Here is a 17,230-nt window from a genome sequence, read left to right as displayed (position 1 = left end):
GGATTTGAGCTGGGGGTGTGTGTCTCTCCCACATCCTGGATGAATAGTCTGTCCCCTAGCCTAAAGATTATAAGGGAGGTCCCTTTCCCACCCACTCCCTGCTGTTTTGTGTGAACCTCCCTGAGGAGCCCAAAATCCGGTAGGTGACCTCTGAGCACAGTCCCCAGATTACCCCCCCCCATGCAATTTAGACGGCCAAACACCTATCTTTCCCATTTTGTGAATTGCTCTGGGTCTTAAGCCAGAAATAGACATCCGGATGCCTATCACAATGCTGTAGTGCAGGTGCTCAGGCAGGAGATAGCCACCCATGCACCTAGAATGAAGCTGCAGTGTGTGCACCCTCAGAGGAAAAAAATTAGGCGCATAGTGGGTTTAGATGCCTATAGAGTTAGACAGCAGCCGAGTGGGAGTTTTATAGATTGCAGTGGTGCCTAAAAAGTGACTTAGGCACCTAAATACCTCTATGGATAATACCCTTGGTGCTTTTTAATAACACCTCCTATTGCAATGGTTTTGTTTCTAGTAGCATGGTTTCTGGCTGATTTTGTTTCAGGGCAGTTTTAAACACACTAAGTCCTTGACCATGCATTGAGCTCTGCAAGGGTGGGACCCTGAACCTGCATGAAGCCCTAACAGCTAAATGGGCATCACTGAAGAAGGAAACTATTTCACCAAAGATGACTTTTTTGTAGTATAATGTGAAACAAAATAAGACCAATCCAAAATTAACACCTGTCAGCTTCTGTTATGAAGAGTGTGCAGAAACCTAATGTAGCCTTTGATTACTTTGTCTTGGTAGGTTAATTTCCACTTCAGGGTCTTCTTGATGACAGAAGAGCTATTAATAATAGTCCAAGCATTGGGTGTGAAAATACCTAGACTTCCTAGAACCACAGCTGAGAATCAGAGTGGTAAGCTCAACCAATCAGTCATCCAAGATACCATAGATAAATTGAATTGCATGCATTTTACTCTTGAAGGGGGTGTCTTTTAGATGAGACATTGAGAATTGTAGCTTGTCTGCAGTGTGACACGTGTTTTAATAGTAGGCTATCTTTGGTCAAAAGTATTTCCTTTCCATTGTTCTATAGTAAATTGGATGTTTACTACTCACTTCTCCACAGATGGATACATTTAAGGTGTGTTTTTCTATTTGATTTGTAAAGGGCTTTTGAGTGAAAGTCAGTATTAGTTTGATTTCCAGAGACTCCAAGCACCTGCAGCTCCCAGTGAAATCAATGAGATGCAGGGATACTCAGCACATCAAGAGTCAGGCTGTATGTAAATCATATTAAAATCTTAGAAGAATAAGATGCATATGATTACTTTGGACCACTTATGTCGGCATTTCTATTAGTGCGCTTCATCTCACTGACTCAAAATTCAAAATGATCTGGACAAATTGAAGAAATGATCTGAGTTAAACAGGATGACGTTTAACAAAGACAAATGCAAAGTGCTCCACTTAGGAAGAAAAAATCAGTTTCACACATACAGAATGGGAAGAGACTGTCTAGGAAGGAGTACGGCAGAAAGGGATCTAGGAGTTATAGTGGACCACAAGCTAAATATGAGTCAACAGTGTGATGCTGTTGCAAAAAAGGCAAACGTGATTCTGGGATGTATTAGCAGGTGTGTTGTGAGCAAGACACGAGAAGTCATTCTTCCGCTCTACTCTGCGCTGGTTAGGCCTCAGCTGGAGTATTGTGTCCAGTTCTGGGCACCGCATTTCAAGAAAGATGTGGAGAAATTGGAGAGGGTCCAGAGAAGAGCAACAAGAATGATTAAAGGTCTTGAGAACATGACCTATGAAGGAAGGCTGAAAGAATTGGGTTTGTTTAGTTTGGAAAAGAGAAGACTGAGAGGGGACATGATAGCAGTTTTCAGGTATCTAAAAGGGTGTCATAAGGAGGAGGGAGAAAACTTGTTCACTTTAGCCTCTAAGGATAGAACAAGAAGCAATGGGCTTAAACTGCAGCAAGGGAAGTCTAGGTTGGACATTAGGAAAAAGTTCCTAACTGTCAGGGTGGTTAAACACTGGAATAAACTGCCTAGGGAGGTTGTGGAATCTCCATCTCTAGAGATATGTAAGAGTAGGTTAGATAAATGTCTATCCGGGATGGTCTAGACAGTATTTGGTCCTGCCATGAGGGCAGGGGACTGGACTCAACCTCTCGAGGTCCCTTCCAGTCCTAGAATCTATGAATCTATGACTGACACAAGAGGTCAACCAGAGCAGTCTTTAGCCAGGAATAAATGTTCTTCTGGTTCCATTGGTAGATAGAGTTGTGACATGTGCAGGAACAAGCTGCCGAAAGACCAGAATTCCTCACAATGGGTGGAGAAATTCACAGGAAGCTAGAGCCCAATCCTGCATGGTGCTGGGCATTCTCAGATCCCGTTAAAGTAAGTGGGAATTGAGGAAGCTCAGCACCTTCCAGAACTAGCCCCTCAGCATCAACATGCATTAATAGTGACCAAGGGAAGAGGAAATCATCTAATGTAGCTCAGGTTATCATAGCAAAAAAATAATCTCGAGTGAGTATTTGATAGTTTAATTCTGAAGAACTCTCCTTTTTCCTCTTGTGATTCAAATGATAGATCAAAACTATTATTTGTTCCTTTTAAAATAGGATGAACAGGGAAATGCTGCTTTAATGTCAGGGCCGGCTCTGGCTTTTTTGCCGCCCCAGGCAAAAAAGCCTCCAGCCGCCTCCCCCCACTCCCCCCAGCGCGGCAGGGGAGGGCGGCCGGAGCCCCGGAGGGAGGGCAGCGAGCCCTGGCCGGGGCTCCGCTCTCCCCGGCGGCGAGTCCCCGTCAGGGCTCCGCTCTCCCCGGCGGCCAGAACGCCGGAGGGAGGGCGGCGAGCCCGCCGCGGCTCCACTGTCCCTGGTGTCCAGAGCGCCGGGGGGAGGGCGGCGAGCCCCGGTCGGGGCTCCGCTCTCCCCCAGGCGGCCAGAGCGCCGGGGGGAGGGCGGCGAGCCCGCTGCAGCTCCGCTGTCCCCGGCGGCCAGAGCGCCGGGGGGAGGGCGGCGAGCCCGCCGCGGCTCCACTCTCCCCGGCGGCCAGAGCCGGAGCACCACGCCGCCCCCCTCCAGGTGCCGCCCCAAGCACAAGCTTGGTGGGCTGGTGCCTGGAGCCGGCCCTGTATAATGTATTAAACCAAAAACAGAAGGGAGGACTATGGTCCTGGGTTATAGTTTAAAAACCCCTGAGATGGGAGAAGATGCTATGCAACAGTCTCAGGGAAAAGCTGCTCCCTTGGATATTAACAACTAGGGAACCATGACTAGAGGAATCTGCCAAGGTAAATAAAGCAATCTTGAAAAGGTTTTATTAGCAATATAATATCTAGATATAAACAAAGGTAAAACAATTTAGGAACCTTGAAAAGACAATAAATGATCCAGTTAGCAAATAAACTGATATTAATTGGTCAACCAAATGGAGAACTAGTATTTCAAGTTACAAATGTGCAGGAACAATATCAGGCATTGATTTAATAAGTTAACACATGGGAGAAGGTGATAAATACTGTGGTTAAAGTAACATATCAACCCATTTCAAATAAGAACTAGAGAGTAATCTTCCATGTAGGAAATTCAGAGTTCTCAGTTTATGAAGAAACTGGTACAGGAAGTCTCATGGGTAACATAAGAGGAGGATATGAAACACAGCACAGATGATGGTCAAGCAAAGCTAAGTGTAAAAGATTTTCAGATGAAAAAATATTAATTCTAGATCTGACAGATAAAGAGCTATATATAAAGAAGCTGTGGAATGACACTATCTTCCACTACTAGATTCAGGTCTGCAATGATTCTCCACATCAGAGTTCCTTTCCCCTTACTAGTTAAATAAGGAGAAAGTTTGTCTATTAGATAATACACTTTTTCCCCCAGTAAAGATGACGACTAAGGCCAGGTCTACACTAAACAGTTAGCCCAGCTACATCACTTGGGGGTGTGAAAAATCCATACTTCATTGAGTAATCTATTTAAGCCGACCTAACTGTCAGTGTAGACAGTGCTAGGTTGATGGAAAAAATCTTCTGTCAACCTAGCACTGTCTACACTGGCAGTTAGGTCAGCTTAAATTTTTCCATCAACCTAGCTGTCACCTCTCAGGGAGGTGAATTAGCTTTAGCAATGGGAGAACCCCTCCCATCACTATAGTGAATGTCTGCACTGAAGCACTACAGTAGCGCAGCTGCAGCGCTGAGTTATGCCGCTGTAGCAGTTTAGGTGTAGACACAGCCAAAGATTTATGCAATTAAAGAGTGAATTTTGTAGAAAGAGCAGCATTGTGTGAATTCCAGACCATGACAGCCCAGTGAGAACTAGACCCACCAACACAATGAAGTTTTTGACCAACCACCAGAATAGTGGAGTCCTCTAGCTAATTCTCAACAGAATAGTTGTCAAGATTCCACAGCTCAAAGCTTAAACATGCCACCAAGTTAAAACCCACAGCTACTTAGGCCAGGATCATTCCTCTACTGGTGGTTTATATTTCCCACCTCTGGGGAACCAGGTGAGTATTAAATAAAATGTCCACATGTCCCCAAGGAATTCCTCCTGTCTCTTTTAACATAATAGGTGATGGAAGTTTTCATCATCATAGTAATACAATAAAAGTAAGGATTCAGATTGTGGAGAAATTGCTTGTTGCTGATTGTTACGATCAGTCTGAGATGGGAGAAGACTCTACAGCAGAGACATCAGGGCAGGGCCGGCTCCAGGCACCAACCTGACAAGCAGGTGCTTGGGGTGGCTGCTCCGGAGAGGGGCGGCACGTCCAGGTATTCAGCGGCAATTCGGCAGACAGTCCCTCACTCCCACTCGGAGCGAAGGATCTCCCGACGAATTGCCGCCGCAGATCGCGATCGTGGCATTTTCTTTTTTTTTTTTTGGCTGCTTGGGGCGGCCAAAACCCTGGAGCCGGCCCTGCATCAGGGCAGGCTGAAAAAAATTCCACACCAAATGGTTTTGGAGATTAGAATGGGACAGAGGGACAACAGAGAATGCTTCTGTTTTACCACTCTTTATTCCAATTATAGCAAGAATACCCATGACACTTAGGAACTATGTCTGAGATGATTACTTGTGTATTTTTGTAATTTGCTTTCTTCTTTTAATTAAAATTTTTTTCACCTTCTTATGACTTTGGTCAAATATTTGTTGTGAGCTGGGAAACACAATGTGACTATGATTTTATAACTGGATTTGCAGGAATTTGTTAATTAAGATAACATTTGCTTACCTTCTGACATCAGTCTATTTATAGAGTATTAAGAATGATACTGCTCTGGGTTTCTATAGCACTGTCCATGTGAGGCCCTCAAAGCGCTTTACAAACATATATGAATGAACTCTCACAATGCCCCTGTAGCACTTCAGTGTAGACGCTAGCTACACCAGCGGAGGGATTCTCCCCAGGATATCAGTAATCCATCTCCATGAGGCAATACCTAGTCAACAGAAAATTTTTCCATTCACCTAGTACTATCTATATGGGGACTTAGGTCAGCTTACCTATGTCACTCAGGGGGTTGGCTTTTTCACACCCTCTGAGCGACATAGCTGGGTCTATTTAATTTTCTAGTGCAGATCTGCCCTGCGCCATCAAACTTTAGATGATAAATTTTGTCATACAACCCACCGGTCATCAAGGCACCGAGCTAGCAAAGCCGTTAAGCACATGTGTAACTTTAAGCACAAGTGTCCCATTGACTTTTGTGACATTTCACTGTGAATAACACATGAAATACAATTTAAATGTCAAAGTTTAGATGATACATTTGTCATATAAGCCATTGGACATTAAGGTCACGAGCTAGCAAAGCACTTAAGCACGTGAGCAGTCTCATTGACTTTATTGATATTTCACAATGAGCACTGCATCAAATGCAGCTGTCACATTAATTCAGTGTTTCTAACATTTTCAGCAGTGAAATAATTACCAGTATTGACATTATTATTGCACCATTATTCATTTCATTCATTACCAATATATAACAGTATTTCAGGCTGCCTCCAGACTCAGGATATCCCCACTGTATACGTTTCATTTGGTTCACATTTTCAAGGTTTTCTTCACAACCGTGAGGGCTAGGTACATAATTAAAAAAAAAAAAGTGAAATCCTGGATTGTGGAGCAGCCGTTTGATGACAAATACTTCCATCAGATTAATTCAGTAATGAAAATATCCATTGATTTTCATTGTGAAGTAGATAGAAAACATTATGATTAGTATATTAATAAAAAAATCTACACGTTAATAAACCTTAAAATAGACTGTGCCTCAGATTTTGCTAAAATCTCCAAGTGAGTTAGTTTTCCAATCTCCAAAAATCCAAAATATATTTGCTAGAGGAATTTTAAGAAAGTATACACTCGCCATTTCAAAATGCTTATAATTAATAAATTAAGTAACAGATTTACTTGTAAATTCTTAGAAAAGATATTCTGTAACCCAAGACTAAGTTTGGTAAATTTGGGGAAGCCATGATATGGGTGTGGTCCTGCAATGATCAAAATGTTTATGTATCCCTGTGCTCAGGCAGATCCCCAACAAAGTTAATGGAGGCCTACCCAGAAGGAGCAGCTTGCAGGATCAGGGTTACAGTATTCATGTAAAACACATCGGATTATTCCCTAGGTTAAATGCAAATCTTTATGTAATTTTAACTATGGAGTAGCCACAGAACCTTTGTAATTAATGAATAATTGTAAACATGATTAAAATGCAATCTCTAATAGAATGTGATTATTTAACACTATCTATTAAAGGGCAGCTAGTTCTAATGCAATAGAAAGGTCACAATTGGATTGCTTTTCACTGGAAGGTCAGATTTTATGTCAGGCTACCATATTCTGGGTTACCAGTTCCATGGAAAATGATTATCAGCTCCTGTTTATGGCATTTAAGAGACGGGACTTGTTCTGCTTTTCCTCTTGACTTGCAAAGGAATTCTTAGTCATAGTGCAAGGAGAGCTGTGAAGAATTAAGAAGCCTAAAACAGGAGATGTTATAAACACTTCAAGAAGAATCTATCCACATAGGGCCAAATACAGCCCTGGTATAAAATGCAATTCCATTGAAATCAATTACCTGAATTTGGCCTATAGGGACTGTCTCTGTAGCAAACATTATTAAAAGTAGGGTGCATTTTTAAATCCTTAGAAATTTATTGTTGTTAATACACCTCTACCCCGATATAACGCTGTCCTCGGGAGCCAAAAAATCTTACCGCATTATAGGTGAAACCGCGTTATATCGAACTTGCTTTGATCCTCTGGAGCGCACAGCCCCGACCCCCCCAGAGCGCTCCTTTACCGCATTATATCCGAATTCGTGTTATATCCAAATTCGTGTTATATCAGGGTAGAAGTGTATTTGATTTTCTGTATTTTCGGTGTAGAAACAACACTAGATACTCAGGTAAATACAGTAGTTAATAATCATGGGCATTCTGTTTTTACCTGCCAACCTAAACTATTAATATTTGAAAGACTGACCCAGAAAATCTTATTTACTAATGCAAAATTAGCATTGGCTAATTATGCCAAAAATACACATTACACAAACAAGTTCAGAAAGAATAACTTAAAGCATTGACACTTGTACTATAGATCTTTGAAAAGTATGAATCCTTAAAGTTGTGGTTAGTGTGTATTATTCAATTATTTTTGGAGAAAAATGTTCGAATCACTCCAGAGGTGGGTTTTTTTTTTTTACTAATAAATACATAATTTTAAATTATTTTGATATTTTTTTACTCAAATAAAAAAATCTGAGGTATTTTAAAATAAATTTGACAATTGTTTTATCATATAGCTGGGCTAGGGATTACCACTTATGCCCCTAGGTTGTATTTTTATGAATATTTAATATAGCCAGTGTTCAAAACCACTTAAATTAACAGATCACTAAAGCCCCTATCCTGTAAACATGTACATGCATAACTTTAAGTCAAGGCTCTACTCATATGAGTAAAGTTATACACACATCTACAGAATGGGGCCAGACTTCAACTCCACTCAAAGAATCAATTTTAACTACCCTACCTTTGTCAGATAGATACTTATGTTACTGATCCAGTCCCTCTGCAAACAGTTTTATAACACTAAAAATAAAATACTGCATGTAAACAACTGTAAGGTCACAAACCCATCAATGCAAGGAAATTCAAAGCTAAGGCTCAAACTGCTTCTTTAACATAAACCTGTTGAGTGACAGCACTGAAAAATGACCCTGAAAACCATGTGATGTTTACTAACATGTGGTATGGCACTCTATGCCAGTTTCATCTTATCATGTGTTATGAAGATCACTTTTGAAATAAATGTTATCAGACAACTATGATTATTTTTAAATATTTGCATATGTACATTGGGTTTTATAATTAGTTTGATGGGTATGGTTATTTATAAACATTTGCAGCTCACTGCCAGGACACCCTTGGGAATGAAATGTATATTTCAAGGTATCTGTTTCTAGTAATTCAAATAAAATACATGGTAGTTAACTAGGAGTGTGAATGCAGGCTGAAGGTAACAGCTTGAAGTAGCATGGTTCCAGCACTGAGAAGGCCAACATAAATGACCAAATGTCCCCAAATAAAGCTGTGCTAAGAGTGAACAAACTGCTCACTGAATCTGCAAATGACTAATTCATCCTACTGCAATAACTCCTCATTTAGTCCATGATGCACAAAAACAACATTACAAACTCACCAATGACTGCATCTTTGGGCACCTAATACCTTTGAAAATGCGTCCCTTAGCCTAAATCTCACTGAAAGTCACTTTGTAAATGGGACTTAGGTGATTTAGAAAATTTTACTCTAAGTTTTGTAAGTCTTACACTTCCTGATGGTTTTAATCAGTCTCTTATATGCAGAGAATATATACATATTCTAACTGATGGTCTAATTTTCCTTGACACCAATTATAGACACATTTATTTAAATATCAAATATGTCATAGATTTGAATAGCGTTATCCCTTTTCAAAAACTAGCATTTTACATTGGCAGCTTCTACTCTAGATACGTTTTCAAATGTAACTTTGATCCAAAGTAGATGTTATATAATATATTAATATTCCTGTAGTAGTAACACATTTTATTATAATATTCACAGAGATCATAACTAAATTGTAGGGCTCACTCCTGTCTATGAGGTGTTGAACTCCCACAATTATTAATGACTGTAATGCAGTGTCTCTGAAACGTTTTTACTTGCGACCCCTTTCACATAGCAAGCCTCTTAGTGTGACCTCCCTTATCAATTAAAAACACTTTTTAATATATTTAACACCATTATAAATGCTGGAGGCAAAGCGGGGTTAGAGGCTGACAGCTCACGACCACCCATCTAATAACTTCCTGACTCCCTGAGGGGTCCCGACCCCCAGTTTGAGAACCCCTGCTGTAATGGGAGTTATGGGCATCCAGCAACTCACAGGAGTGCTCAGCTTCTTGCAGAATCAAGCCCATATGGAGCCAAATTCAGATCTGGTGCAAGCGGGTGAAATGCCATTAAAGTCAGCTGCAATACATGCCATTTGAATTTGGCTCAGGCAGCCATTCATGTAGCTCCATGGACACGGGAATTTTTTAACTTTAATTCCCTACCTGTTCATGCTGTTTACTATTCACGCTCCCTGCTGTAATTCACTTTCTAGTTTCATACAGCATCCATGTGGGAAGTGGCTGAGGAAGATTTGTACATGCCAATGTGACATTTCCAGTATGACAGCAAGACCTGCTACTGCTTGAGCTAAAGAGCCAAGGCTCTGTAGCTGAGGACTGTAGCAGCTCATATCCTCTGTGAATCAGCAAAAGGGGAACCTGCAATATATACTCACTTGTGGGTCTGCACATTTGGGCAGCCTTGAACAGGACAGGGAATGGGAGCAGCCTTCACAAGCCTGGGTGACTAATCTCAGCAGCCCTGTGAAGAGAAGGGGCACTTATGCTGATCGAGGTCACTGATTATCCAGGGAATGTGTGGAATGTTCATAGGATGACTTCTCTGGGGTTGTCATGTTAGGGGTAGGGGGACAAAGGTGTCTGGCTGGTGATGGAAGACCAGGGGGAGAAGGTAAAGTGAGTGGCTGAGAAACTAGGGCTATGTTGAGGAATGGTAAAAAATGGATTAGGATTGACATTTTGGGGTAGGGTAAAACAGTAAGGGTGCAGAAAGGAAGCATTTCAAAGTTGGGGAAGGAGGATTTTGACTTTGTATTTAGGAACCCATCTGAATATTGCTGTATCTTCATTACCTGTATTGTTAGGAACCATCGTGTTACTCAGGCTGAGGCATGAGATATCGTCAGTGCTCTCAGTGGAGTCTGTTAAGCATTGCTCCAGTTTAGATTCCCATTGTAGATATCTGGGCCATCAAAAGAATGGGCATTCATGGTCTGTTCACATATTTGGTGGTAGAATCAACCTTTGCTCAGCAGAATTATGGACAGAAGCATTTGGGTCATTCAAAATAAATTTATAAACAGATCAATCAGTTAAAAATTAAAGATTATTCCATATAGGAAATTAATACAATTTGTTTTAAGATCACAGAAATAAAATACAATTCAGTTATGGTTATGGGCACTTTAGCTAGATTATACAAACAGATCAGATGACACAGATGTATCCATTCTTAACACATTTTGGTGTGCTAATGTATTGCAGTATGTGATATTTTGTAATTTATGAACTGCATTAGTCAGGCATGAACTAGAGAGCTAAGAATGGAGCAGAGGCTGTAATCTTAGTGATGGTGCAGTACAAAAGCCTAGATAAAATTTAAATTGTAAAGTTTGTTTACATAGCAGACTTATGTAAGTGTAACATATAATTTATTACCATTAATGTACAACTACCATTAATATACAACCTGTTGATTAATTTCCTGTTTTTAATGGTATGTGTCATAACTATAAAGGGAAGGGCAACAGCCCTCCTGTGTACAATACTATAAAATCCCTCCTGGCCAGAGACTCCAAAATCCTTTTACCTGTAAAGGGTTAAGAAGCTCAGGTAACCTGGCTGACACCTGACCCAAAGGACCAATAAGGGGACAAGATACTTTCAAATCTTGGGGAGGCTTTTGTTTGTGCTGTTTGTTTTGGTGGTTGTTCGCTCTTGGGACTAAGAGGGACCAGACATCAATCCAGGCTCTCCAAATCTTTCTGAACAAGTCTCTCATATTTCAAACTTGTAAGTAAACAGCCAGGCAAGGCATGTTAGTTTTATCTTTGTTTTCTCAACTTGTAAATATACTTTTTGCTAGGGTGTTTATCTCTGTTTTCTGTAACTTTGAACCTAAGGCTAGAGGGGGGTCCTCTGGGCTCTTTAAGTTTGATTACCCTGTAAAGTTATTTCCCATCCTGATTTTACAGAGATGATTTTTACCTTTTTCTTTAATTAAAAGCCTTCTTTTTAAGAACCTGATTGATTTTTCCTTGTTTTTAGATCCAAGGGGGTTGGATCTTGATCCACCAGGAGTTGGTGGGAGAAAGGAGGGGGCATGGTTAATTTCTCCTTGTTTTAAGATCCAAGGGGTTTGGATCTGTATTCACCAGGGAATTGGTGAAGAGTCTCTCAAGGCTACCCAGGGAAGGGAATTAGCACTTTGGGAGTGGTGGCAGCGGACCAGATCTAAGCTGGTAGTTAAGCTTAGAAGTTTCATGCAGGCCCCCACATTTGTACCCTAAAGTTCAGCGTGGGGAAGCAGCCTTGACAGTATGGTTACAAAAATTCTCTGGGAAACTATTTAAAATGTTCCTGTGCAAAACGCAGAGTTGGGCAGCTCCAGGGAGTTGGGGGTCCAGGAAGTAAGTTGTCCCAAGAACTGGCCCTCCAGGGAGTCAGTTGCTCTAGGAAGGGGAAACTGGTTGCTGTGGGAACTGCAGAGTCCAGGGAGCCAGTTAACCAGGGTAGCCCTAGGAGTCAGCTACCCCAGGAGTTGACAAGGCCTAAGGAATTGGGCAGACTGGAGACCCAGCTGTTTCACAAATCAGGCAACCTGGAAGCTCTTGGATGACTTTCAAAATGAAACATTTAGATTTTTTGTAATGATTTTTTTTCTGAATTTCCCCTTTGTGGGAAATTTTGAAATTTATATTTTCTTTCTGAATGGTAACTTTTTTTTTTTTTTAATGTTGGGGTTTTCTGCATAATGGAAATTCTGAGTTTAACCCTAATAAACACAACCCCCTTGGATGACAATTCTCCATTTATAACTACTTGTTGAGATCCATCAGTTAGCCAGTGTTTAACCCATTTAATATGGGCTACACTGATTTTGTATGTATGCAACTAAATTGGTGGCTTGATTTTCAGATGTACTGAATAGCCAAAGCTCTCATTGAGGTCTGCCTCTGTATGGATTTAGGTGCATAATTTTAGTTTCCCAGATTTGTAATCTTTGTCCTTAGTCTCACCCCTCTGAGGTGCACAAGTACTATTACTATTATTTCATGGTTACTGCCATTTTACAGATAAGGTACTTTCTCAGTATAAATTGATATATATTATAAAACATGTGTTAAGCATTTTTTAAGATACCCAGGTGAACATATCCACTACAGTCTTGTGTTCTTGGAGAGACTACAGCTCATTTTCCAGTACCTGCAATGAGGTTGGAATGGAAGCATAATTATTATTACTGATTTTCTAAAATAGATGTGCCAAGAATGGAGAAATTTCATCTTTGATTGGTTGGCTTCTGGGAGCAGGAAAACAGAAAGAGGAAATGTCCCTGTTTGAGCTGGCATATGCCATGCAATCCTTGTCCAGTACATGCCAGGCCCCTGTTGTTGGAAGCCTGCAGCAGTTGTGCAGTTTGTCTGTGGTTACTACCACAGGCCAACCAAGTACATGGCCAAATACAGAATGCATGGGGAAAGCTAAAGCATATTAATGGAAATGTGCTGATCAAAAAGGCATGTGTACAAATCAATAAAGACTGAATTTTATATTAGAGAGACAAAGTGTGTGAGGTAATATCTTTTATTGGACCAGCTTCTGTTAGTGAGAGAGAGAACCACAGAAGAGCTCTGTGTTGCTCAAAAGCATCTTTCTCACCAACAGAAGCAGGTCAAATAAAAGATATTACCTCACTCATCTTGTCTCTCTAATATCCTGGGACTGACATGTCTACAACTACACTGGATTTTATATAACATATTGCCTTGATGCCTCATTGCTTGGGGGGGGGGGGAGAAATGGGTGGAGCTGCTAGGGTTTGGTTGGTCAGACTTTTCTTATGCATTATAATTTTTTACAAAAACATTTAAAACTGATTTACATGTACGAAAATATTGTAAGGACACCGTCCAGAAGATTTTTTTTAAATAGGATTAACATTTTTCCTTTTAAGCAAACAGAACTAAATAAAGGTAGTGCTCTGTTTATTAAGTGATCAAAGCTTGGCCATATTTTCTTCAGTGTTGGAAACATCACTTTTCATTTCCTCTCTATGTATAATGCAATGCCAGTAAGACAGCTGCATTTATGATTTAGACTAAGAATTTGCTGCCTCAAGTCAAGACAGCAGCCTCACTCTTAAAAAATCAAGGGATTTTCTATATTTTTATTGATACATTTTAAAGACTTTTGCCAGCTCTCCTCTTACTTTAATTTTTTCTCACAGCAGTAACTTGGATACACAAGTCAGTTTAATAATAATAAAAATAAACAAACAATCCATGTCAGCTACTTCTGATCCCTCTTTCATTAATTCATGCAAAACTGTCAACATGTCGGCAGACTGTAGATTATGGCTTCAGAGATGGAGAGAGGCCCCCACCGTAACTTACACAGTTATGGGGCCTAAATTACAGCTGTTTCCTGGGGCTGCTTTATGGGCTGCAATGCAGCCTGGAATCTCCACAGGCTGCAGCCCTGCTCCCCAACACACCTCTTCACTCCTAGCACACCACTTACACTAGGCTTGTGAGGGAGTCCTTAGAGGACAGCCTTACAGCTGACTTCTACAGAGCCTGCAACAGAGGAATCCCCCCACAGCCCGAGGTGGGGAATTCTAAGACCTCTTTTCTGCAGCTCCAGCCCTCTGACCAGGTCAGTCACTAATGCCACCCCATCAAAAGCTGAGTCCAAACCCCCCCATTCTGGGAAGGCTGGTTATGTTCAGAGAAGCAGCCGGTGGGAAGAAATGCCATGGGTTTGGAAGGAACTGATAACACTAAAGAAAGAGGCCATCCTCACCTAACTCTTCACCCCCATCAAAATCCCAAGTGCATGGTGTTAAGGGAAGAAGGAGGATGCCAGGTAGGCTCAATCCCTCTCCCTCTGATGTAGTTTGGGTCAAAACTTTTTTGGACTCTTTTAATCCATTCCTTTTTAAATAAACGGAAGGGGAAATCTGACCTTAGTTAAGGTGTGTAAATTACTCTGAGATCCTCTTTCACATATTTCTCTAATTTATTCTTCTTCTCATTGCCATTATGGAAGATTTTAAAAAGGCATAAAGTGTTTTCACTGTATAGCTTCATTTACCTTGTCTCTCTCTCTCTCTCTCTTTCAGGTGGTCAATTTTACCATCACTGGCAGCTCTCACTCTCAAGAACACAAAGCTATGGGATTTCAGACTCAAAAAGATTTTTAACAGATTTGAGCACACATCAGGTAATTAAAAGATGGCTACATATTTCATCTGCTAACTCGTGGCCAGGCATTCTGAACAGATTAGTCAATCATCTTAAATCCTCATACCGTGTTGATGCACAGGTTTTGAGACTAACACACACTCTGGTGGTTCACAAATAGGAGCGGTACCAGAAACTTCTTTGATGATTGAGCCAGAAGAAGCTCTGCTATACCTCTTTTAGCTGTTCGAAATCATGGTTGTATCTGGTGATCGCAAGACACTTTTTTGCAGACACCCCAGATATTAGCATATTAATAGCTGTAACTAAACTGAGAGTTAAACAGACACAAATTGGGGTTCTGTCTTGCGAATTATCCATGCATAAAACTCCCAATGACTTCAGTGGCAATAGCGGCACATTCAGAATTGGGCCTATGATGCTGACTAGAGCTGTGCCAACCTTGTATAATAAAACCAGAACTAGGTGGGTTGAAACCCAGTTTGTCAGAAACTCAGCACTTGAATTAGGTTTGCTGAGATTCACAAATGTTTTGCCAACTTTAACTTCACATAACATGTTATTTAGTTCTAGCTTGTTAAAATTCCACTAATTAGCCCAACTACATGTAAAGGGACTGTTGGTCCCATACTCAAACTCAGTAGGTTTTTTTTGTTGTTGTTGTTGGCTAGCTCCCAGTACCAAAAGAAAAGAGAAGGGTCGATGGGAAATCAGGACCCTGAGACTGACAGTTCCCAGGAGCAATGGGGAGAGGCCAATGCTCCAGGTCAGCCTGATTGACAGGGCGAGCAGACTAATGAGGGAGTCAGGAGGCCGGAGCCTTCGTGTGAGCTGGAATTGCCTGGAACAGAGTGGGGCCGAGCTAAGGAAAGAGCAGAGGCCTGAGCTGAGCTGGGGAGCAGGGCCACACCCTCCAGAGAAGCATCCCGGGTGGTGGGGGGGGATCTATGCTGGAAGCAGGGCTGCAGCAACAAAAACCACAGAAGCAGCCCAGGGTGCAGACCTGTGCTAGGAGAACTGCAGCAACCAAAGCCAGAGGGGCCAATAAAAGCAGTCCAGGGGGCTAGAAGCAGAGCAGCAGTAGTGCTGGGGATGGAGTTGGGGTTGGAGCTGGAGCTGGAGCTGGAGCAGTCCAGAACTGGGTGTGTTGAGCAGCTGGGGAGAGCAAGGGGGCCCAGGGCAGAGGGTCCAGCACAGGGAGATGCCCCCAGCAAAGAGGCCTGCAAGGGCCTTGAAGTGGGATCATAACCCCGATGGGGGGGCTGACACTGGGAAGAAGGGTCCTGCCACCTAGAGCCTGAGAGCGTGTGGCCAATGTCAGAGCAAGTGTCTGACCTGCAGCACAGCCAGGGCCTGAGAAGGAGGCCTGGGACATGTGAGGAACAGACTGTAAACTTCCCTTACATTCCTGCAACAGCTGGTTGTGATGTCCCTGTGCCACAGAGTGGGGTTACATGCTTTCCTTTAACTTTTCCCATTTCTTCCTTATTTTTAAAAATTGGTTGCTGTTTAATAAATTGTATTTCCTTTGAATTGTATGTAATGATCAGCGGGTCAGAGAAGTGTCCGGTGCGGCACAGGCACTGACTTTCCATTGTGCTGGGAGTGCTTGACCCCTGGGTCTGCCCCAGGCCCCACCCCTTCCTCCAAGGCCACACCCTGCCCCACCTCTTCCCACCCTCCCCTCCATCGCTGCCCCGCCTCTTCCCACCCCATTCTGCTCGCTCCTCCCCCCTCCTGTATGCCACGAAACAGCTGATTGTGGTGGGTGGGAGGCACAGGGAGGGAGGGGGAAGCTCTGATTGGCAGGGCCCACCAGTGGGCAGGAGATGCTGGAGGGAGGGGGAAGTGCTGATAGGAGGGCTGCTGGTGGGTGCTCAGCACCCCCCATTTTTTCCCCATGGGTCTTTCAGCCCTGAAGCACCCATGGAGTCAGCACCTATGTGGTGCGGAGAGTGCACCCTGGAGCGAGGACACCCCAGCCCCTATCCTAAGTGACCACAACAAGGTTGGGGTCAAGCCCCCCAGTAATCAATGGGTCCAGCCTTGTTGGGGTTACAAGGACTCTGCCACACTGGGGAGTGGAAGGGGAGTACTCGAGGTCAGGCAGGCCTCTCGGTAAAGGAAGTGGGATCAAAAACTCAGATCCTTTTGTTAGCCCATTTCACTGGGATAATGTATAAGCCAGAAAAGTTCCCAGACCCCGCAATAGCCAGATCATTCCCCCACTTACATGTACCTTCAAAATAAGACTGAATAATGTTTTTTTCCCTTGTTAACGGTTTTGAATTTCTTTACTGTAGTTGGTTTTGGTACAGTGTGAGCAGCAGTTCTAGCCACTACTGTACAGTGCAGCTCTGAATTTCAGTCCATTTCTGACTTTATGAGGCTCAGTGTTAAAATAGGTATTGAGACTGTTGCCAGGCCATCCATCATCCTTATGCCTGAACTGGCATTTTGGGAAAAACGTACCCATCTGGCTAAGGGCTTTTGGTGGAGATGAAATAGCTTCTGAAAGTAGCCAGAAGTGGAGTGGAGAGCAAGAGAAGATGGAAAGAAGCAGATGTGTTAGGGAATTCAAAAC

The 17,230-nt window shown here is 42.3% G+C and overlaps 1 protein-coding gene across 1 annotated transcript in view; it reads left to right on the top strand.

Moving 5' to 3' along the window:
* Positions 1-17,230, top strand: part of LOC117871293 — a 31,848-nt gene that overhangs the window by 3,981 nt on the left and 10,637 nt on the right. Inside the window, exons 2-3 of the mRNA XM_034759168.1 lie at positions 803-914; positions 14,565-14,665. Of these exons, the coding sequence (XP_034615059.1) occupies positions 803-914; positions 14,565-14,665 (213 nt within the window). The remainder of the gene's footprint in view (positions 1-802; positions 915-14,564; positions 14,666-17,230) is intronic.

The sequence above is a fragment of the Trachemys scripta genome, chromosome 1 (genome assembly GCF_013100865.1).
Source record: "Trachemys scripta elegans isolate TJP31775 chromosome 1, CAS_Tse_1.0, whole genome shotgun sequence".
Lineage (NCBI taxonomy): Eukaryota > Metazoa > Chordata > Testudines > Emydidae > Trachemys > Trachemys scripta.
This window is presented reverse-complemented; position numbering and strand designations above follow the sequence as displayed.